At 32.6% G+C, this 21,781-nt stretch overlaps 6 protein-coding genes across 8 annotated transcripts in view; 2 read left to right on the top strand and 4 right to left on the bottom strand.

The window, feature by feature from the left end:
- Positions 1-1,400: 1,400 nt before the first annotated feature.
- On the top strand, positions 1,401-4,894 carry LOC111680171 (putative ammonium transporter 2). The gene is made up of 6 exons (XM_023441800.2): positions 1,401-1,636; positions 2,794-3,079; positions 3,159-3,304; positions 3,367-3,616; positions 3,679-3,910; positions 3,969-4,894. The coding sequence occupies exons 1-6, from the start codon at positions 1,477-1,479 to the stop codon at positions 4,656-4,658; spliced, it is 1,764 nt and encodes a 587-aa protein (XP_023297568.2). The 5' UTR covers positions 1,401-1,476; the 3' UTR covers positions 4,659-4,894.
- Positions 4,895-5,234: 340 nt separating this feature from the next.
- On the bottom strand, positions 5,235-6,223 carry LOC111680165 (putative hydroxypyruvate isomerase). The gene has a single exon (XM_023441791.2). The coding sequence runs from the start codon at positions 6,096-6,098 to the stop codon at positions 5,313-5,315; it is 786 nt and encodes a 261-aa protein (XP_023297559.2). The 5' UTR covers positions 6,099-6,223; the 3' UTR covers positions 5,235-5,312.
- A 2,422-nt stretch (positions 6,224-8,645) lies between these two features.
- Positions 8,646-13,903, bottom strand: LOC111680172 (heat shock 70 kDa protein cognate 4). Its single transcript, XM_023441801.2, has 2 exons — positions 13,723-13,903; positions 8,646-10,881 (listed from the first exon to the last, which is right to left on the bottom strand). The coding sequence occupies exon 2, from the start codon at positions 10,879-10,881 to the stop codon at positions 8,923-8,925; it is 1,959 nt and encodes a 652-aa protein (XP_023297569.1). The 5' UTR covers positions 13,723-13,903; the 3' UTR covers positions 8,646-8,922.
- Positions 13,904-15,424: 1,521 nt separating this feature from the next.
- LOC111680161 (succinate dehydrogenase assembly factor 3, mitochondrial) lies at positions 15,425-16,242 on the top strand. Its single transcript, XM_023441788.2, has 3 exons — positions 15,425-15,650; positions 15,710-15,819; positions 15,889-16,242. Exons 1-3 carry the CDS (start codon positions 15,569-15,571, stop codon positions 16,078-16,080), a joined length of 384 nt encoding a protein of 127 aa, XP_023297556.1. The 5' UTR covers positions 15,425-15,568; the 3' UTR covers positions 16,081-16,242.
- On the bottom strand, positions 16,082-16,859 carry LOC111680160 (dihydrofolate reductase). Its single transcript, XM_023441787.2, has 2 exons — positions 16,673-16,859; positions 16,082-16,610 (listed from the first exon to the last, which is right to left on the bottom strand). The coding sequence occupies exons 1-2, from the start codon at positions 16,750-16,752 to the stop codon at positions 16,127-16,129; spliced, it is 564 nt and encodes a 187-aa protein (XP_023297555.2). The 5' UTR covers positions 16,753-16,859; the 3' UTR covers positions 16,082-16,126.
- A 2,461-nt stretch (positions 16,860-19,320) lies between these two features.
- Positions 19,321-21,781, bottom strand: part of LOC111680168 (soluble guanylate cyclase 89Db-like) — a 6,752-nt gene continuing 4,291 nt past the window's right edge. For all 3 annotated transcript variants that reach the window (XM_046950022.1, XM_046950023.1, XM_046950020.1), the window contains exon 2: positions 19,321-21,593. In XM_046950022.1, coding sequence (XP_046805978.1) covers positions 19,492-21,483 — 1,992 coding nt within the window. In that variant the 5' untranslated portion in view covers positions 21,484-21,593 and the 3' untranslated portion in view covers positions 19,321-19,491. The remainder of the gene's footprint in view (positions 21,594-21,781) is intronic.

The raw sequence follows: 21,781 nt of genomic DNA, 5'->3' as shown, positions 1-21,781 counted from the left end.
ACTAGAACAGAACTAGAACAGAACTAGAACAGAACTGGAACAGAACTAGAACGGAACTAGAACTAGAACAGAACTAGAACAGAACTAGAACAGAACTAGAACAGAACTGGAACAGAACTAGAACAGAACTAGAACAGAACTAGAACAGAACTAGAAACTATATGCTGCTAGAGATGTGTTGAAGTTAAAATTTAGTACTAAAATTATCAGCTGTGTATATTTAGTGCGGTTATAAACCAATAAGAAAAGGAAATAGATGTGAAGGGAAGGAAATTATAGAATAAATATTTCAAATGGAAATGTTTTGCAATTGTTTTTAATATAATACATTTACAGACAAAAAGGCGTTATAAAAAATTGCATAAATTTTCAATTCCACTCACTTTAAATCTTAAAAATTAATATTTTTTTCTTTTTCACATTCTCCTAATATTTCAAAATAATGAACAAATTATAAAATTGGGAAATTACATGGTTATTTAAAGAAGTTCACTTTCAAAGGATAAATTTTTAAAAATGTTTTCTTTCAAAACGTTTCACTCAATTACATTTCTTTTTAAACAAACAATTTTGACAATTATTTTGCATTAGCACTCGTTACGCTTTAAGTAAATATTTAATTAAATCTTAAATTATTTAAAATAATTCACATTCCATTACTATTCAGCGCTAATTTTTCGCCAACTTGAATGAATCACAAAAATCAAAAACTTCGAACTGAAACTTAACTTTAGAAATAAAATTACTAAACTAAAGATTTTTAAACGAAATTAAATGATACTTAACTGCTTGTAGTTTAAATTAATTGCGGTTAATTTAATAGAGAACAACAACATTTATAGAAAAAAAAACAAAAACAAATTTAAGATTAATTTTATATTTACATGGAGGACATGCAAACAACCAAATTTACTCACATGTACGTACACCTGTTTGTGGACAAACGTAATAGTTGCGGGTAAACAAATATGTAAACTAATTAATACACTTAGAAAAATTAAGCTATAGGAATATTATAATTTGATAAAAGTACATATAAAAGGAAACGAAACTATTTGTATTAATTTATTTAACGAATATTATAAATAAACTTACTTTTATCCCTAGATAGCAACTGTTACTAAAACTCCTAGTATTTTCTTTAAGTGTATTAACCAGCTCTTGACGTGTTGCTTGCATTTAGCATGAGCATTGTTATTTTCAATTTTTCGTTTTTTTCATATTTCCCCACTAATTTGTGGTCAATGGGCAGTTAATTTCAAATTAATTTTGAAAGACCAAAACAACAATAACAACAACTTAAGCATGAACATTAAATTTAACTAAATAGTATGTAAAATTTTCATTCAAAATCTGATTTAGTTATTTGGTTTTAACGACAATAGTAAGAGTACTTTCAAACTGACAAGTTGTCTTTAAAGTAAAAGCTTAAGAGTTTATCTTAAGTTAGGAAAAACAACCTACAAACTAAGTAGGATGACCTCAAAGGTCATCAATGTTACGGCCTCCCAGCAGACGGCCTTAAAGGGTATTGTACGTAATAGCAGTTATGTTATTCCCGGTCTATACGATCTCAGTACCGAGGATACAAATTGGGTGTTGACATCTTCTTTCATTATATTTACCATGCAAACAGGTAAGATTTTACAATTTCAAATGACATTGACAGAAATTTTGTTGCGATTTTCCAGTCAGTTATGATAGTTAAAGAAATTTTCGGAAAGTATCCTTATATGGGGAATTGTCACTATTATGTACCGATCATCATAAAGAAATTTAATTCCTATCGCTTTACTTATTGGTAGTTTTCAGGCAATTCTGAATATTAAAGTAATTTTCTGAAAAAGAACCTTATATGTCAATTATAGACTATACATCATAAAGTTAGGTCCAAAGATTTTTGTTCATTTCGCGCTATAATATACGGTTATGAATGTTAAATTCATTATCTATTTAAACCAGATACTAAAGTATACTTTTCTTTAAGATTGAGCAGTGCTAAATACGAATGTGGTCTTAAAATTTAAGTTTATTTTTATTAGATAGAAAATTCTGTTCTGACATTGTAACTTTAAAAAAAAGTAATACAATTCCCCCGGTTAGTGGTTAATTATGCTGCTCAACTGTAGTCACCTTTGCTCAGTGATACTTAGTTGAGAAACATTCAAACCTGCCAAAATGCCTGCCCAAGGACTGTAACGGACTGCCAACAAATTACATCGGAACATCACCTGCACGAGGTAACGAAGGTCCTCTCAGTCAAGAAAATCGGAGAAGTCACCCAAATTTTAACATCACACAGTTGGATACTCCCCCGGGGCATGTCAGGAAGGATATGGATAGGATCCACTTAATCAGTGCTCGTATTTGTCAGCATTGAACAACATTCAAAGAGACGCCATAAATTCTGCGGTCGCAGGATACCGCATGAATGTCGTACTTGAAGGTCGCCACCGACCATAGCAGTCTCGGAAGAAAACTTGTCGCGAAAAACAAGAGTAGTTCTGGCACAACTAAGATTAGAATGGAGCAACAGGTTCAATGCATACTGGTCACGTAAGACTTGCATGTGGTCAGGGCCCTCATAACACCCACCACACATTCAACAGCTCAGAAACCATACTTCACTATGTCCAATGGATTTATGGACGCATCCAGTTGAAATAGCCCAATTTTTAGGACTGGACATTGATGTAGAACCCCCCACTAGATTATTGTATAGTTTTAACTCTTACAACAACAACAGTTCTCCACCAATATTTAAATAACCAATATATGTATATTTTCCTTTAGGTTTCGGTATGCTCGAATCCGGTTGTGTATCCATTAAAAATGAGGTCAATATAATGATGAAAAACGTTATCGATATAGTATTGGGCGGCTTTACATATTGGCTTTTTGGCTATGGCATGAGCTACGGACGAGGTCCTCTCTCCAATCCATTTATAGCTATTGGTGACTTTCTACTCGATCCACCGGTGGATGATCCTTTAATGGGTCAAATATTTGCAGCATTTCTATTTCAATTATCATTTGCCACCACCGCCACAACTATAGTAAGTGGAGCAATGGCGGAACGGTAAGTGTTGTTGGCTTTGTCCTGAATTTCATTTAATTAGCTAACCTCAAAATGTTGATATGTTTATGTTTATTTTTAGCTGCAATTTTAAAGCGTATTGTTTGTTTTCATTGTTAAATACCATCATCTATTGTATACCCAGTGGTTGGGTGTGGGGCGAACATGGTTTTCTTAACAATTTGGGTGCTGTTGATATAGCGGGCAGTGGTCCTGTGCATTTAATTGGTATAGCGTGTTGGTGTTACTTGTTTTGTTTGTATTTAGCTCATTTATTTTATTAATTATAGGTGGTACTGCTGCGTTTGCTTCCGCTGCCATGCTGGGACCCCGTTTGGGTCGCTATGCCGATGGTTATGATCCCCTGCCATTGGGTAATCCGGTGAATGCTTGTATGGGTTTGTTTGTTTTATGGTGGGGTTGGTTGGCTTTTAATTCAGGCAGTACTTATGGTGTTAGCGGCTCAAAATGGCAATATGCAGCTAGAGCTGCCGTCATGACCATGATGGGTTCTTTTGGTGGTGGCATTATTAGTTGCGTGTAAGTGCTGGCGGGTAGTTTAACCCAAAAGCTTAACTTATGTTTATTTTTGCTTATTTTAGTTACTCCCTTTGGCGCCATGATGGTCGTTTGGATATAATAGATTTAATAAATGGTATTTTGGGTTCTTTGGTGTCTATAACAGCCGGCTGTTTTTTGTATAGAGCCTGGGAAGCTTTGCTAATTGGTTTATTGGGTGCTTTACTGTGTGTCTTAACGATGCCTTTATTTGATCGCTTAGGTGTAGATGATCCTGTGGGTGCCAGTTCAGTTCACGGTGTATGCGGCATTTGGGTGAGCAACTATTTGTTTAAATGTTTTCTTATTTGATGTTTCATTACTTTTATCACAGGGAGTTATTGCAGTGGGTTTATTTGCTGACAATCCCATACCTTTAGAAACTACTAAAGGTCGTTCGGGCCTGTTCAAAGGTGGCGGCTGGTATTTATTGGGTATTCAATCTCTTTCCGCTCTATGTCTCACCTGCTGGGGTATTTGTTCAACTTTTCTACTCCTATATATAGTCAACAAAATCGTACCCATTCGCATGGATCCTAATGAAGAACTGTTGGGTGCCGATTTAATGGAACATCGCATACGTCATTCTCAGATAGGCCTATCACGAGCTATTTCCGCTTTGGCACCCATTAAAATTGATCTCAATGGAGTGGCCGGTGTCCAACCGATAGGTTTAAATCCTGGTCATGAAAAATCTTTAGCCCAACTCCGGGCGGCCGATGATAAATTACAACAATGGCAAAGTTATCTACACCAGATGGGTCCTCATATACCTAAACCTTTTCACAATGCTGGAGACGAGGATCATCTGTTTAAGCCCAACATTAAATCGCCCCTGAAAAGGAAAGGCAGCCTGAACAATGTTTTTAGCAGAAAATTGAAAACAGTTCACATTAATAGTCAGGCGGCAACGGATGTGGGTCCTGGTTTTTACAAACCCAATAATAATGAGTTGTCCGTAATATCGAATAAAAAATACGATGATGATCAGAATAAGGATACAAATTTTGCATGGTTGGATTAAGAAACGAACGTAAGACTTAATGATTTGAAATTGTTTAATTTTTAAGCACTTAAATGAATAATTAATAAATACACTTCGACTTGTATAAAGAATTCGTTTACTTTTCAAAGCGGGAAATAAAATCCAGTGTTGTCATTGTATGTATGTATTTTCAGAAAAGTTGACGTTTTTACTTTTAGAAATAAGTGTTTATGAAGATTTCTTTGGATGAATTGTATCCATAATAGAAAAGTTTATAATCCTATAAATTTGTTTTGATCTGAACTACTTGTCTTGAACTTGAACTATCTATCTATCTATATATTTATCTATCTATCTATCAATCTATCTATCTATCTATCTATCTATCTATCTATCTATCTATCTATCTATCTATCTATCTATCTATCTATATCTATCTATCTATCTATCTATCTATCTATCTATCTATCTATCTATCTATCTATCTATCTATCTATCTATCTATCTATCTATCTATCTATCTATCTATCTATCTATCTATCTATCTATCTATCTATCTATCTATCTATCTATCTATCTATCTACATAAAAAGAACTATCAGTTAAACATACATATTTCAATTTTGTCCAACAGTCATATTTACATTTTATTTACAATAACGGCAATTTATATTAACAAATTAAAAAAATCACTTAAAATTCCACACCATATTTGTTTAACCATTTCAGACCCTCTATGGTATTTGTCTTTGGCTTATATTCACAACCGATCCAATCATTATACTTTAATTTCTCAATCAATGAGAAAACATATTCATAATTCAATTCTCCTACATCATCAGGTTCATGGCGTTGGGGAACTTGAGCAATTTGTATGTGACCTATAAGTTGAGCGAAATCTTCAAAGGCATGTGTCACATTACCTCGAATCAATTGTAAGTGAAAAACGTCCAACATTAGGCGTAAATTTTTACTATTTACATTTTCCAAAACATTGCGAGCCACTTCATAGGAATTCATAAAATAAGAGGGTACAGAATACTTATTTATGGGTTCAATAAGACCCACAATATTCTCCTGCTCCAGTATACCAGCAGCATATTTTAAATTCATTTGATAAGTCTTTAAATGATCTTCTACGGGACAGTTTTTCACCAGTCCCGCCATAAGATGTATTTTTTTGCACTGCAGTTTCTTGGCCAAAGCTACGGTTTCTTTAAGATGAGTCTTAAACTCATTTTCTGCCCCTGGTATGCTAGAAGATCCTAACGACATTTCTCCCGTGCCTAGGGCCACATTCATTAGGGCAACTTCTATGCCGGTCTCTTTTTTGGCCGCAGCCACTTGTTCCTCTTCCGAACGGGGAAATGGTATTTCTACTGCACGAAAACCGGCACGATAAGCAAGATGTATCCTCTCTGCTATGCTGGAGGCTTCCGTGAATAAGAAATTTAAATTTGCCGCAAACTTGAGGACCATTTTAAAAATGTATTACGTATTTGTTTATTAAATTGTAAATGCACTTAATCTGCTCATTAGCAATGAAAATGTAAATATCTGATAACGTTAAATGAACTGATGCACTTTTCAAGTGGCTAGAGTGTGAAGTTAACAACATGAGAAATTAGCAAGTTCATGCCAAATAATACTTGGCAATGCGAATATTATAACAAATTTCCGTTATTTTTAAAATGTAAAATTAGGAGCAATTTTAAGATACAGCTGTGATTCAACAGCTCTTGTTGCCCAACCAACACTGTTTTGTTTTTGTTGACGTTAGAGTGGTAAAACCACTTGAACCACAGAAAATAATACTGCTGTATACACTTAAAACTCTTAAACTTAATACTGGGCGCGTCCAAGGAATATTTTTGATAAAACTTTGTTCAATGCTGCAAGTCCCTATATGAAGGTATAGGTTGTTGTTGTAGCAGTAGCACCTGGACGACCTTCCAGTATTATTCTATTATTATGCTATGCTACGTTCCCACAACAATCGGTTCTTCACACCGGAATGACTCGGAGTTCAACAAACAACGACAAAGGATTGTCAATTCAGCCACACCGACTTTACACGTCCTAGCAAAAAAAGTGTGGAAAAAGATGTAGTATTTTCATCAGAACTAGTTGTTGTTGTTGTAACAGCTCGACTGTGGCCGATAGTTCTTTCCTGGGGAAAAAACTTTCGGTTGATACAGCTGTCGCTGGGTTGACAATCTTTGGCCGAGTAAGACTCGGGTCGTTCCACAGCGAAGATCCAATTGTCTCATCTGCACTAGTTGTTGTTGCAACAGGTTGGCTGTAATTGAATGTTCTTCCCTGGGGAAAAAACTTCCGGTTGATACAGCTGTTGCTGAGTTGACAATCTTTGTCCGATTTAGAATCGGGTAGTTCCGGAGCTCCGGAGATCCAATTGTTGTGGAAACGCTAGAACTAGTAATCCGAAGTGCTTCAAATTCAGGTGAAAATCTATGAATTTTACATTAGAGTGTCATTGGAGGGATGTTGTAAATTTTTGGCTTAACTCTTAACTACATCTATTCTCTGTAGGGTTCTATAGTTGAAACGAAAAGTCGACTTTTCGACGTTTTGCATTTTATGAAAAGTCGACTTTCGACTTTTTGCATTTAGTTATTAGTCGATTTTTCGACTTTTAATATTTTATAAATAGTCGACATTTCGACTTTCCGACTTTTCGACTATTTTCGACTTTTTCCGACTTTTTTCGACTTTTTTCTACTTTTTCCGACTATTTTCGACTTTTTCCGAATCCAGAAGCGTAAATTTATGATGTTGCCATTTAACATTATATTATTATTATTTATTATTATTAATAAAAAAAAATTATTTATATTTTTTCTATTTATTGCAATTTTTTGAGTTTTTTCGACTTCTTTCTATTTCGGACTTTTTCCGATTTTTTTCGACTTTTTCCGACTTTTTTCAACTTTTTCCGACTTTCTTCGACTATTTCCGACTTTTTTCGACTTTCCGACTTTTTTTGACTTTTATTAACAAAGTCGACTTTTCGACTTTTTTCATAGACGATAGTCGAGTTATCGACTTTTTTTTCGACAAAAAGTCGAGTTATCGACTTTTTTTCGACAAAAAGTCGATTGTTCGAAAGTCGATTTATAGAACCCTAATTCTTAGGTTTAGAAGCAGTAAACATCCGATATTTGGATGTCAAAAATAAAACACATTCTTTTAATGACAATCTTATGAAAATTTCACAGGTTTTTCACCAAACCTTGATGTACTTCAAATACGTTATTTGTAATGACTTTTCTACATCTCTTAGGTTTATAAAAATGAATAATATGTAATCGCATTTTTAGATGTGATTAAGATGTACTTTGTAGAGTACGACATCAATTATTTTTTGCTGGGTTTTGTTTCCATGTGTCCCAAACTATTATAGAAAAAAATGTGCAAAAAACATTATACAAAACATGCTTATTTTCTGTATATACCACGTGCGTCCAGCACAAAAAGACCCGAACCACTCACACAATACCACACATACTAATACCAATACATGGTGAATCCGACCAACTGTTTTATGTCAAATTTAATATTTGCGTCACACCTATTCTAGAATAGCAGCGTAATAAAAAAAACGTTTATCTATAAACATTTGAAAACTGGAAACTTCCCTCTTTCTACAAGTGAGAGACATTTTTAAGAAATTTCTAGCTTCATATTTATAAGAATTTCATAAATTCGAACTATTTATACAAATATTTTGTTTATTAGTTGCCCGTTATACATATATATTACTTTGCTAGCAAATAACTAATTGTCTACTTTAGTTTCCATTGTAACTTTTCATATTTTATATAATAAAAAATTTCCCTTTTTAGACTTTACCCCTTTCCCTTTCTAAAATGCAAATTAAACAACAAAATATTTTTAGTTTTTTTATCTTCATTTAAATTTTTTAAATTTATTTTTCGTTCTTTTTTTTTTGGGAAATTCAATGCAAGCAAACATTTTAATTTTACTAAAAAGATGTTAAATTTTAGTTTTATGTTTTTGTTGTTGAGGGGGATGTTATGTTATCTTTTGTTTTATTAAGATGGATGAGATAATATAATACGAAGAGCAGTTGTTCTTGTTGTTGTAGGGTTTTTAAAGGTTTAATTTAAAAATCCAAGCAGCAGTATATTTTTTGGAATATATGTTGTTTTTTGGATGTTTAGCAATAATTATAATAATAATAATAATGATGAAAGGAAAAAAGTAGAGGGTGTTGTTGGAATATTTTTCATCTTCATCAATATCAATAATGTCGATTTGGTATTTAATCGACTTCTTCGATGGTGGGACCAGCACCGGAACCAGCTCCAGCACCGGCGGCACCACCAGCGCCTGGGAAGCCACCGGGCATACCGCCAGGCATGCCACCGGGAGCACCACCAGCACCTTGGTACAATTTGGTGATGATGGGATTGCAAACACCTTCCAATTCCTTTTGACGGTGTTCGTATTCTTCCTTATCGGCCAATTGATTGGCATCCAACCATTTGATGGTTTCGTTGCATTTCTCCATGATGGTGTTGCGGTCAGACTCGGAGATCTTGCTCTTCAAGTTGTCTTCGTCCAAAGTGGCCTTCATGTTGAAGCAGTACGATTCCAAAGAGTTCTTAGCGGCAATGGTTTCCTTTTGCTTTTCATCTTCGTTGCGGTATTTCTCAGCCTCGTTGACCATGCGTTCGATGTCTTCCTTGGACAAGCGACCCTTGTCGTTGGTGATGGTGATCTTGTTTTCCTTGTTGGTGGAACGTTCCAAGGCGGTGACGTTCAAGATACCGTTGGCATCGATATCGAAGGTGACTTCGATTTGGGGAACACCACGTGGTGCTGGGGGAATGCCAGACAATTCGAATTTGCCCAACAAGTTGTTGTCCTTGGTCATAGCACGTTCACCTTCGTAGACCTGGATCAATACACCGGGTTGGTTGTCGGAGTAAGTGGTGAAGGTCTGGGTTTGCTTGGTGGGGATGGTGGTGTTACGCTTGATGAGAACGCTCATGACACCGCCAGCGGTTTCGATACCCAAAGACAAGGGAGTAACATCGAGCAACAACAAGTCTTGGACTTCTTGGGACTTGTCACCGTGCAAGATGGCGGCTTGTACAGCAGCACCGTAGGCGACGGCCTCATCGGGGTTGATGGACTTGTTCAATTCCTTACCGTTGAAGAAATCTTGCAACAATTTTTGTACCTTGGGGATACGAGTGGAACCACCGACCAAGACAATGTCGTGGATTTGAGCCTTGTCGAGCTTAGCATCGCGCAAAGCCTTCTCGACGGGGTCCATGGTGCTGCGGAACAAATCAGCGTTCAACTCCTCGAAACGGGCACGAGTGATGGAGGTATAGAAATCGGTACCTTCGAACAAGGAATCGATTTCAATGCTAGCCTGGGTGGAGGAGGACAAGGTACGCTTTGCACGTTCGCAAGCGGTACGAAGACGACGCAAAGCACGCTTGTTGGTGGTAAGATCCTTCTTATGCTTACGCTTGAATTCCTGGACAAAGTGGGTGACTAGGCGGTTATCAAAATCTTCACCACCCAAATGGGTGTCACCAGCAGTGGACTTGACCTCGAAGATGCCGTCGTCAATGGAGAGGATGGATACATCAAAAGTACCACCGCCCAAATCGAAAATGAGAACATTACGTTCGCCAGCGGCCTTTTTGTCGAGACCGTAAGCGATGGCAGCAGCGGTAGGTTCATTGATGATACGCAAAACATTCAAACCAGCAATGGTACCAGCATCCTTAGTGGCTTGACGCTGAGAGTCATTGAAATAGGCTGGCACAGTGATGACAGCATTTGTAACTGGTTTGCCCAAGTAAGCTTCGGCGGTTTCCTTCATTTTAGACAAAACCATCGAAGAAATTTCTTCGGGGAAGAAAGTTTTCTTCTCATCCTTATAGCAAACTTGGATCTTTGGTTTACCGTCAACGCTGACAACATCGAAGGGCCAATGTTTCATATCAGCTTGAACGGTGGCATCATCGAATTTGCGACCAATCAAACGCTTAGCATCGAAGATGGTATTTGTGGGATTCATAGCGACTTGATTTTTGGCTGCATCTCCAATAAGACGTTCAGTGTCGGTGAAGGCAACATATGATGGTGTGGTACGATTACCCTGATCGTTGGCAATAATTTCAACTTTACCGTGTTGGAATACACCTACGCAAGAGTAGGTTGTACCCAAATCAATACCAATAGCAGGAGCTTTAGACATCTGAAAATAAGGGAAAAAAAGAGGGAGACGTGGGTATTAGAATATGTTTATTTTTATGTTTTATTAAATCTAGTTTAATTGTAATGTTTTCTTTTAATGGTTTTAATAATTTTGGTGGTTTTAGTTTTATCAAACTTTTAGGTTCTTTCTTTTTTGATTACCAATCTCACCATTTTGTATTGTTTTATTTATTGTGCTTATCTTTTCGTAGAATTGATTAAACCTGTTTGTGTTTAACAACCACATTTTTAGGGTGAATGACTAATTAAGTTTATTAACATTTTACGATTGTGTATGATTTCATACCTCCACCACCACCACCACCACTACCACAATATAGCGCGCTGTGGTCTGGCAATGTGTTGGTAAGTTTGTTTATTTTTTCTAATATATTTATGGAAATTTTTTAGAAAAGATTAAAACGAAATTAATTTGAAATAAAAAGTATTTAATTTAAACAAATTTTTTTGCATTTACTAGACTTTGGTTTAAAGGTCATGTGATTTCATTGCTTCTTTTTGTTTCCATTTGGAAAAAAGTTTTGCAAACTATGCAAATACATACATACATACATATGCATGTATGTAGGTAGTTAGTTTCTCTTTAAGCGTATCTTTCATAACAGCGTTACAAAGAGCAAAATGAAATATTTTATTGATGTACTGTACTTTGGTTGTTTTGTTAATAATTCGTTGACAAAATTAAAAATTATAAATATTATAAGAATATACTAGTCTGGATAGTTGGTTTTGTTTTCGTAAATCCAAAAATAATAATTCAATAGGAAAATTTAAAATTTTAATTTAAAAAGTCGAAGAAAGTCGGAAAAAGTCGAAAATATTCGAAAAGTCGGAAAAAGACAAAAATAGTTAAACAGTCGAAAAAAGTAAAAAAAAAGACGAAAAGTCTAAAATAGTCAAAAAAAAGACAAAAATAGTTAAACAGACAAAATTAGTTGAAAATCGAAAAAAAAACAGAAAAATTCGAAAATCATCGACAAGTCTGAAATAGTCGAAAAGTTGGAAAAAGTCGAAAATATTCGAAAAGTCGGAAAAAGACAAAAAATAGTCGAAAATATTAAAAAAAAATAAGAAAAGTCTAAAATAGTCGAAAAAAGACAAAAATAGTTAAACAGTCGAAAAGAGTTGAAAATCGAAAAAAAACAGAAAATCGTCGACAAGCCTAAAATAGTCGAAAAGTCTGAAAAAGTCGAAGATATTCAAAAGTCGAAAATAGTCGGCAAGTCGACTTTTACCTAAATGCAAAAAGTCGAAAAGTCGTCTTTTCATTTCAACTATAAACCCTAATTTGAAAGCGATTTTGACCTGGTTCATCTCTTTTTCTTACACACAAAATCAAAAGTTTCACAGTGTAACCCAGGTATTTTTTGCACAGATTACAGAAAGTAAATTTAAAAATAAACAAAAGCGAATTGTTAATAAAAAACAATAGAATTTTTATTATTTACTTTTATAAAAGATTTTGTCAAACATTTATCTATGAAATATTGCAGGTATTCTTGAAAAATTTCTATTTAAATTTCCAATTCATATTCATTGAGTTAAAATTGGGAGAATGCAGCAAATTTGTTTAACTAAAGCAATACAACATGATTATTACATATAATTCAATTATTTGACGTTTTTTGTAGGGATTTAAGCTATTTAAATGTTTTGCTAAAAAAAAAATCGTAATTTAAAATACTATTTTTCACTTAAACAACTTAAAATTCCCCTAACACTAGGCATTTTGCAGAAAAATCGATTAGAAACACGACAAATCAATAATACAACAACACTGTGTGTATATTTCTATTATAGGCGAACTTTCGGGAGTGTAAAGTATAAAATATGGCAGCATAAATAAATCATCACATTTTTTTCTGTTTCAACTAAAATTATTTACTAATTATTATGAAAATAAATTAAAATATTAAAAATTTATAGAAAAGTCTCGTTTTTTATCCAAAAATAATGCAACATCTGTCATTTTTTTCATTTGTCAACAAATAACAAAAGAAAATAAGGAAAAATCAATGACAGCTGCTGCATAGCGTGACAATTTCCGCTACACAAAAACAAAAAAAAACTATCCATAATAACGGAAGTGCAAAAAGCAATGGGTCATTTAGGGGTTAATAATAGTAGAAATAAAAAAAAACGTAGTAAATTGTAGGTTCGAGAATAATTCTGTTGCCAAGGCCTTAAAAAAAACCAAAAAGGTTGTAGGGGAGGGGAAGGAAACAGATAAACTGCATTAAATGGAAATATTTGAAATATATAAAAAAAATACACATGAAAATGTATAAGTATCAAAGCTTACAAACACTAACACATTGCAGCAAATTAAAAAAAGGAGGTTAGATTTTATCATACAAAGAAAAATTCTATACAAGATAAAAAAACATGAGGTTTATTAATTAAGCTGAAAAATTAACAAGTAATTATTAAATAAATAAAAAATTTAATTATTGTTTAGAAAGAATTTTATAAAACTATTAAATTCATTAAAACCGTGACTCATGTTTCAACGAACGAACGAACAAAAACTTCTACTTTTTTCCAGATACTTCGTAATGACGCATGTTTTTTCACGATTTCTATAATATACCACAAAAAAAAACTATAAATTCTTAATATTTCATCATCTAAACACTTTATTAATAAAAATTTCTTTGAAAAAAAGAAAATCAATAAATTTTTCTTTCCTTCCACCCCACGTGTTTTTTTTCTTTCAATATTACAAAAATTATTGCAAATTTTTTCCACTATGTATTTTTTTTCAATGTCAAGTTTTTTTCTACCATATATAGTAAAATAATTCTTTTTTTTAAACACTTACCTTGTTTATTTTATTTGTTGTTTTTTAATATAATTAATCGTAAAAATGTTGTACACCTTATTTCCAAAAAAATTTTACTTTTTTGGTTGCACTTTATTGATTCTACTCGTGTGTTATAAATTTATGTGCGGCAATCACACGTTCGGTCAAATACACACTTTTTTAAGGAATGGCGGCGTTGCGTTCAAATCTTGCTTTTATATAAACAATAAAGATGGCGCACACGCTTGTAAAAAATAGCAACTGTCATGGTACAATAATAAGGTGTAGTTAAATTTTACAAAAACCACAAGAGTTGTATACTTATGTCAGACAGTTGCCAGAGTGACCTTTTTAATATATACTGTATATAATGAAACGACAAATACAACAATCAAATTTAATATTATAATATTTTAATTTATAATACAATTTTAATTTACCATACAATAGAAAACTTTATTATAAATGTATGTAATCAATTACAATTGCCAAAAATATATCAATAGACGAAAATTAGAAATACTTTTTATAAGGTTTTTTTTATATTTAAAAAGAGTTTACTACACAAATAATTTAAAAATACAATTGTTTCATTGATCGGAAATTTTGTGTTTTATTGCTACAATTTAAACAGTTTTCATGATTATTTAAAGTAAATTTTAAAGACATAAACAATTATTCTTTTAATTGTAAATTTAAATTACTTTAGCATCTGGCAACTTAAAATTGTAAATATTAACAGTTATTGTACATTAAAAAAATAACAATCAGCTGTTGAATTCATTTCACCTTATAAGTGCACCCTGGCAACTGCTATAAAAAATATTCTAGCATGTTCTTGCTTTCACAGTTGCACGATGTTAGTAGTAGATTGTTAAACTGCTGGAAAAGCGTAGAAAAGTCGAAGTCGACAATTTTGTTACAAAAAAGTCGATAACTCGACTATCGTCTGTGAAAAAAGTCGAAAAGTCAACTTTGGAATTAAAAGTCGAAAATGTCGAAAATACTCGTAAAGTCGGTAAAAAGTCGAAAAGTCATAAAGTCGGAAAAAGTCGAAAATGTCGAAAAAAGTCGAAGAATATCGGAAAATGTCGAAAATTGTCGAAAAGTCGAAAAAAAAAACAAAAATAGTTAAACAGTCGAAAAAAATTAAAAAAAGACGAAAAGTCTAAAATAATCGAAAAAAGACAAAAATAGTTAAACAGTCGAAAATAGTTGAAAATCGAAAAAAAAAATCAGAAAAAGTCGAAAATCGTCGACAAGTTTGAAATAGTGGAAAAGTCGAAAATATTCAAAAAGTCGGAAAAAGTCGAAAAAAGTCGAAAAGTCGAAAATAGTCGAAAATAGTCGAAAAAAGTCGAAAAGTCGACTTTTACCTAAATGCAAAAAGTCGTCTTTTCGTTTCAACTATAAACCCTAATTTGAAAGCGATTTTGACCTTGTTCACACTGGGAAACTTTTGATTTTTGTGTGTGAGAGAAAGAAATATCAATTATCTCTTTTTTCTCTTTTCACACACAATATCAAAAGTTTCACAGTGTGAACCAGGTATTTTTTGCACAGATTGCAGAAAGTAAATTTAAAAATAAACAAAAGTGAATTGATAATAAAACAACAGAATTTTTCTTATTTACTTTTATAAAAGATTTTGTCAAAAATTTATCTATGAAATATTTTATTATCGAAATATTGCAGGTATCCTTGCAAAATTTCTATTCTGCAATCACTTTCCAACACTATTGAACAGCTGTTTTTTGTTATGATTTTTTCTAACCTTAATTTTTTGCTAATAAAAAACAATTAAAATAAAATTACGTGAATTTAGAGTAAAATATAGTTAATTTTAAATAAAACTTTTAAAATAATGTCTAAAATAGTTGTTAATCAATTGTCACATCCACAAAAAGTACGTATACTATATAAAACAGTATTGAGACTGCATAGAGGTAGGTTTTTCCACATACAAAGCTTCCACAAAACATTACTTATTATGGAATTTTTTAAGGTTTGCCTGATGAATTGCGTGAACTGGGTGATAGATATGTGAAAGATGAGTTCCGGCGTCATTTAAAATGTACACCCATGGAGGCACAACTATTTATGACAGAATGGGCGGTAGGTGCCAAAAACACATTTAAAAATACTTTTTTCCTTAAACAATTTATTATTCCGTTTTTTTTTTAGAAATACGCAGTAACAATAAGTCAACAATTAGGTTTAAGAGGCAAACCTAAAGGCACTTTAGGTGATGAATTAGATCCAGAAACGGTAGAAATGTTAAAGGATGATCAAGTGGTGCAGCTTTATGAACTAATGTTGGCCGCTAAGGGTATAGAAGGTGATATTATAACGGCCGATGATGTAAAAAACAAATAAATTCTGTTGTATTTATAAAAAAAAAATAATTTGTTTATTAATTGCTTTAAGCCGACTGTTTTTCTAATATTTTATATTCATATTTAATATTGTTTTCTTCTTGCATGCCTCGCGGTGTCTCGGCATCCAATTCAACTTCTTTAAAGTCTTCGGGAATTTTAGGGAAAAACGTATCACATTCAAATTCTGCATAAACTTTTGTCAAATACAAACGATGACAACGTGGTGAAGCCATAGCTTCAGCATAAACACCACTGCCGCCTACAATCCAAACGGTTTCGATTTCTTGTTTTAGTTTTTCATCTTCTTCCAACATTTTCATGGCCGATTCCAGATTTGGATATAACAGTACATCTGGTGGAAGATCTGTTGGTTTTAAAGTTGTGCTTAAAACAATATTCAAACGTTGGGGAAGGGGTCGTTTGGACTCGGGTATACCGAAGTAGGTTTTACGTCCCATTATGGCCACATTACGTTTACTAGCATCCTTAACACGTTTTGTAGTGTCACCAAAATATTTCAGCTCTGATCTATGGATAATATTGTTAGTAAGAGATTAAAGCCAAATAGGTACTTTTTTCTTATTACATACTTTAACCTCCAGGGCAGGTTACCATTTATGCCAATGCCCAAATTTTCACATACCGCCACTATTAAACTAAATTTTAACATTTTTAAAGAACTTTTTCTTTACACTTTTCACCTGAAATCAATGCATTCAACTGGAAATTTATAAATGTTGTCAGTCACCTTTTACTTTTCTTATCTCTTTGTTTTGATCAAAATTTATGAGTTTTTATAAACAAACGTTCGTAAAAAATGCGCGCAAAAAAGTGCTGCCAAATTTTGATTGCTAGTTCTAATAAGAGGGTTCACTTACATACAAGTTTAAACATAATGAATTTATTTAATACTACATTAAAGTTGTAGGGTTACATTAGTAATGGATTTAACAATTTGTATGTAAATTTTGTAATTTTATTGATCGGTTGAATATATTTCCATTTGTTAATTTCGCAATTTTGAGTACTTTCTGTGTTGTCGTTTCTTAGTGAGTGCTTTAAAAGTTTGTTGTTTTGTTTGTTGTTTTAGTTTGCCTTCTTCACTTTTTTTATTTTGTGTTGTGGTGATATTTGGGAAGTTTTGTTTACTGTTAAAAATAATTATCAATTTTAAATTACAAAATAGTGTATTGCTGTTGGTAAAGGTCAGTTCTGCATAAAGTTAAGTAGTTTTCTAAATGTTTAATTGGCAACAAATATTAAAAATTATCTTTTTCTTACAAATGAAAAATATTATCTCATGTTTTAAAAACAAAAATATGGGATTGGGAATACCTCAAACGCAGCCTCCGTATTCCTTGTTAAAAAAACCATGGGCATTGCTTGTAATGTTACACTATTTATCTATTCAGTAAAAACAACTTTCAGGCATTTCTTAGAAATCTTTTGTTTTACAAAATTTACTTTAAGGATAACACTTAGGAGCGCACAATTTCTTCGGATTTGGTATTGGAATACATCCTTCTATCAACCTAACCTAAGAACAACACATGCTTGCGTTATATTCAAATTTTAACATATTAGTCCGTTTGTAACAAAACTGAAAAAATAAAGTCTTTTTAACAGAGGAGTTGTTTTTTACAACAGTTCCGAGCGGCACATAGGTAGATAGATAGATAGATAGATAGATAGATAGATAGATAGATAGATAGATAGATAGATATATAGATAGATAGATAGATAGATAGATAGATAGATAGATAGATAGATAGATAGATAGATGGATAGATAGATAGATAGATAGATAGATAGATAGATAGATAGATAGATAGATAGATATATAGATAGATAGATAGATAGATAGATAGATAGATAGATAGATAGATAGATAGATAGATAGATAGATATATAAATAGATAGATAGATAGATAGATAGATAGATAGATAGATAGATAGATAAATAGTTAGAAAGATAGGTAGATAGATAGATAGATAGGTAGGTAGGTAGATATATAAATAAATAGATAGATAGATAGATAGATAGATAGATAGATAGATAGATAGATATATAGATAGATAGATAGATAGATAGATAGATAGATAGATAGATAGATAGATAGATAGATAGATAGATAGATAGATAGATAGATAGATAGATAGATAGATAGATAGATAGATAGATATATAGATAGATAGATAGATAGATAGATAGATAGATAGATAGATAGATAGATAGATAAATGGATAGATAGGTAGATAGATAGATAGATAGATAGATAGATAGATAGATAGATAGATAGATAGATAGATAGAAAGATAGATAGATAGATAGATAGATAGATAGATAGATAGATAGATAGATAGATAGATAGATAGATAGATAGATATATAGATAGAATAGGACGTTGTTAATTAACGTTATTAAAGCTTATGGAATGCGTTTGAAGTATTGATTTCCGCTAAAGACTATTTTCTATATGTACTTAATTAATATTACTCATACGCCTTGTTACCTAAAATATATACATACATACATACATACATACATACATACATACATACATACATACATACATACATACATACATATGAACATGGTATGGTATATGAAGATGAAAATTAAATCTACATTATTTCAACAATGAAACTGAATATGATACCCAAGCCATAATTTTTCCAACTTCTATCAGCTGTTAAAACAAATTAATTTTCATGATTTCCATAATAGTTTAGCATTATCCTTTTAACATAAGAAACAAAAATAAAATTTTTAATCTTTAAATTCTTTAACAAGTCTTAAATTAAAGCAAAAAAATCAGCTTCTGTAGTTGTATAATAAACACTCATTAATTTTATTACTTTTATACTTAGAAGATTAAAAATGGTGTAAAGTTTTTGGCATTAATTAATTTCATTATTTACCTTTAAACAGATTCAGGGGCTTTTGAGATTTTCATTGAGATGAAAAAGATTTTTCTTTAAAGTCTCAAGTTACTTTAAAAGACAAAAAAAATACTTACAAAGTACATACTTGACATCTATCGTTTACTTTTTATTTTTATATATATTCTGATTTTACTTGGCAATAATATTTATACCCACTCACTTTTTTAATATCTTTCCTTTATGTTATTTAACAAATAAAAGCCAAACCACATGTAATAAAGTGTCGTAAATATATATATTTTTTTTTATATTTATACTTCATTTATTGTTATCAATAAAATTTAATTTCATCATTTTTTCCTTTAATACATATTTTATCTAAGAAATTGCTTAAATATTTCTTTTGCATTTTTTGTGAATCAAAAACAAAAAAACCAACCCTTAATGTTAAATAATAAATTAAATCTATGCATATGAGTATGTAAAGATTACATCCATCATTATTATGAATCGATATGAATGATTATTCATTTGGTCCCGCTAGCAGCCAATATGTTTCCATTTCACCTTTACCTTTGACCTTTACAAAACCGCGTGATTCGACTTTGTAACCAAGTTCTCGTACTTTTTTCGCCGTATAATTGGATAATTGTATTTTATACGGATCGCTAGTACTTTCCATACGTGAAGCGGTATTAACCGTATCACCAAATAGACAATAACGTGGAACTTTTAAGCCCACTACACCTGCCACAACGGGTCCCGAATTTATGCCTATACGTATAGATAGTCCAGGTATTTGTAAAGCTTTAACCTTTTTTATTAAACGCAAAGCCAAATCACAAGCATGTTCGGCATGTAAAGGATTAACATCGGGGGCTCCCGATACTGCCATATAAACCATACCCACAGTTTCTACTTTATAGACAAATGGTGATATGATTTCTTCATCGAATGCTGAAAAGACTTTATTCAAAGTAGTTACCGCTTCCATGGCATTTTGTATGTTAGTGGCATCACCATCGTAAATATTCATAACTTCTACAAATATTACCGAAACTTCTTCAAATGTTTGACAATGCGCTTCCTCACCATTGCGCATACGTTCAGCTATGGGTCTGGGTATCATCGAATAGAGTAGCTCATCACCTTGTTTCTTCCATGAATCGGCTAAATCTAAAGATTTCTCCAATTCATCAGATCTTTGTTCTTCCTTTTCGAACATTATTTCCAATTTGGAACAGTGCTGCCAACCGGCCATTACCAATTCGCGACTCAAACCATGTGGATTTAAATCATTTAAATATAAACCTATGCCATGCAATTCATCTAGATTTTCTATTAGAGGACTACAGAGAAAGATCAAAGAATCCAAATCTTTTAAATAAAACATTTGTCCTTTCAGTAAAATAGATTTATTGCCTTGGGATATTTTCCTCAGACCCGTGGCTGGATCAATGCCATTTTCATCATCTGCGTCTTCGTCATCTTCTTTACCTTTAAAAAAACTACTTTCCACTATATTCTGGGCCTCCGAATAAGACATTTCATCTTGATTTTCAAAGTCCATATTCATGGCTGCCGTATAGGCGGCTTTATTACGACCCGTTCGCAATAATTCGAATTCAAACAGCACGGTGCGCATTTGTATAATTGTATCCCATTCGATTTTAATATCTTTGGGTCTTCGGCATATGAATAGATCTATAATATGGGAGCCAATAAAGTCTTTGGGATTTTTGCCGGGATTATGTAGAATCCAAGTTTCAAAGATCTTTTCGCCTGCATGTGTTATACACATGTCACGATCTAGAACCAAAGTAAAGGGAAATAAATCCAAAAATACATTCATATTAACAGTCGGCAATTTGAGTTGTGTGGGATGGGCCACTACATTAACACGTTTAGCCATATACTCTCGATTATCGAAATCCAAACGATATTTAACTATAACCGTTAATGGTACATCCGATAATTTAATGGGTCCTGTTGTTCCGCCCGAAATATCATTTTGCGACTCTATAACATAAGCCTTAACTTTAAGTTTATAAAACTCTTTTGCCACCTCGGTCATTTGTCCTATTAAATATTTCGACATACCCGTACGACTGCTGCGATATATAATCACAGCACCCTCATCGTCCATATGGGCCAATTGCATAGAAGGTGATTTCATTTTTGGATATGTAAAACGCATTTGCAAATGTATATTGTCAATCGATTGTAAGAAATCACAAAAATATCGACCCGTTGAACGAATCATTTTGTCATAACCGAAATTACTGAAGAATCGTACGAAACATTTTCCAAAGAAATTCATAAAAAAATCAAAAGTTTCTCCCGTTACCGCTGCTAAAGCGGCAGCAAAATCGGGCATTAACTTATCGGGATAGATTTGATGTGTCTTGAAGGTACTGTGTTTACAGTCAACAATCTGACACACTTGTTTCCATATATCTTGTCCATATTCTTTTTGTACAAAGTACGCTACACTTTCATATAACATACCATACATGATTATGTTAAAGGAGGAGTTTCTGCTGGTAAAGGTGGTGGTTTTAGCGCAGATTTAAATGCCAGTTATGTGGGTGTTAAGCAGCAAATTTTTGGTTTAATGTGGGAATTCTGCAAAGAGAAATATAAAGTAAAATTAATAATACGGTTATGTTAACGGTAGAAAATAAATTTATTAAAGCATTTAATCAAGTTGGTTGGTTGGTTTACGTGGTAGTTCACTACACGCGAACTGTCAAGTAGAATCAAAGAGACCCCGTTTTGACCAGACCACTCCACTCGTCAGATGTTGAATTTGT

The sequence above is a fragment of the Lucilia cuprina genome, chromosome 4, assembly GCF_022045245.1.
Source record: "Lucilia cuprina isolate Lc7/37 chromosome 4, ASM2204524v1, whole genome shotgun sequence".
Classification (NCBI taxonomy): Eukaryota; Metazoa; Arthropoda; class Insecta; order Diptera; family Calliphoridae; genus Lucilia; species Lucilia cuprina.
The sequence above is the reverse complement of the archived record's forward strand: the minus strand, read 5'-3'. Positions and strand labels throughout refer to the sequence as shown.

Bases quoted from the DNA above. Each gene is read 5' to 3' on its own strand.
- LOC111680172 (XM_023441801.2), bottom strand. From the start codon at position 10,881: ATGTCTAAAGCTCCTGCTATTGGTATTGATTTGGGTACAACCTACTCT.
- LOC111680165 (XM_023441791.2), bottom strand. From the start codon at position 6,098: ATGGTCCTCAAGTTTGCGGCAAATTTAAATTTCTTATTCACGGAAGCC.
- LOC111680161 (XM_023441788.2), top strand. From the start codon at position 15,569: ATGTCTAAAATAGTTGTTAATCAATTGTCACATCCACAAAAAGTACGT. The intron at 15,651-15,709 runs GTAGGTTTTTCC...GAATTTTTTAAG, and splicing joins AGTATTGAGACTGCATAGAG to GTTTGCCTGATGAATTGCGT. The intron at 15,820-15,888 runs GTAGGTGCCAAA...TTTTTTTTTTAG, and splicing joins TATTTATGACAGAATGGGCG to AAATACGCAGTAACAATAAG.
- LOC111680160 (XM_023441787.2), bottom strand. From the start codon at position 16,752: ATGTTAAAATTTAGTTTAATAGTGGCGGTATGTGAAAATTTGGGCATT. The intron at 16,611-16,672 runs GTATGTAATAAG...TATTATCCATAG, and splicing joins AACCTGCCCTGGAGGTTAAA to ATCAGAGCTGAAATATTTTG.
- LOC111680171 (XM_023441800.2), top strand. From the start codon at position 1,477: ATGACCTCAAAGGTCATCAATGTTACGGCCTCCCAGCAGACGGCCTTA. The intron at 1,637-2,793 runs GTAAGATTTTAC...ATTTTCCTTTAG, and splicing joins TATATTTACCATGCAAACAG to GTTTCGGTATGCTCGAATCC. The intron at 3,911-3,968 runs GTGAGCAACTAT...CTTTTATCACAG, and splicing joins ACGGTGTATGCGGCATTTGG to GGAGTTATTGCAGTGGGTTT.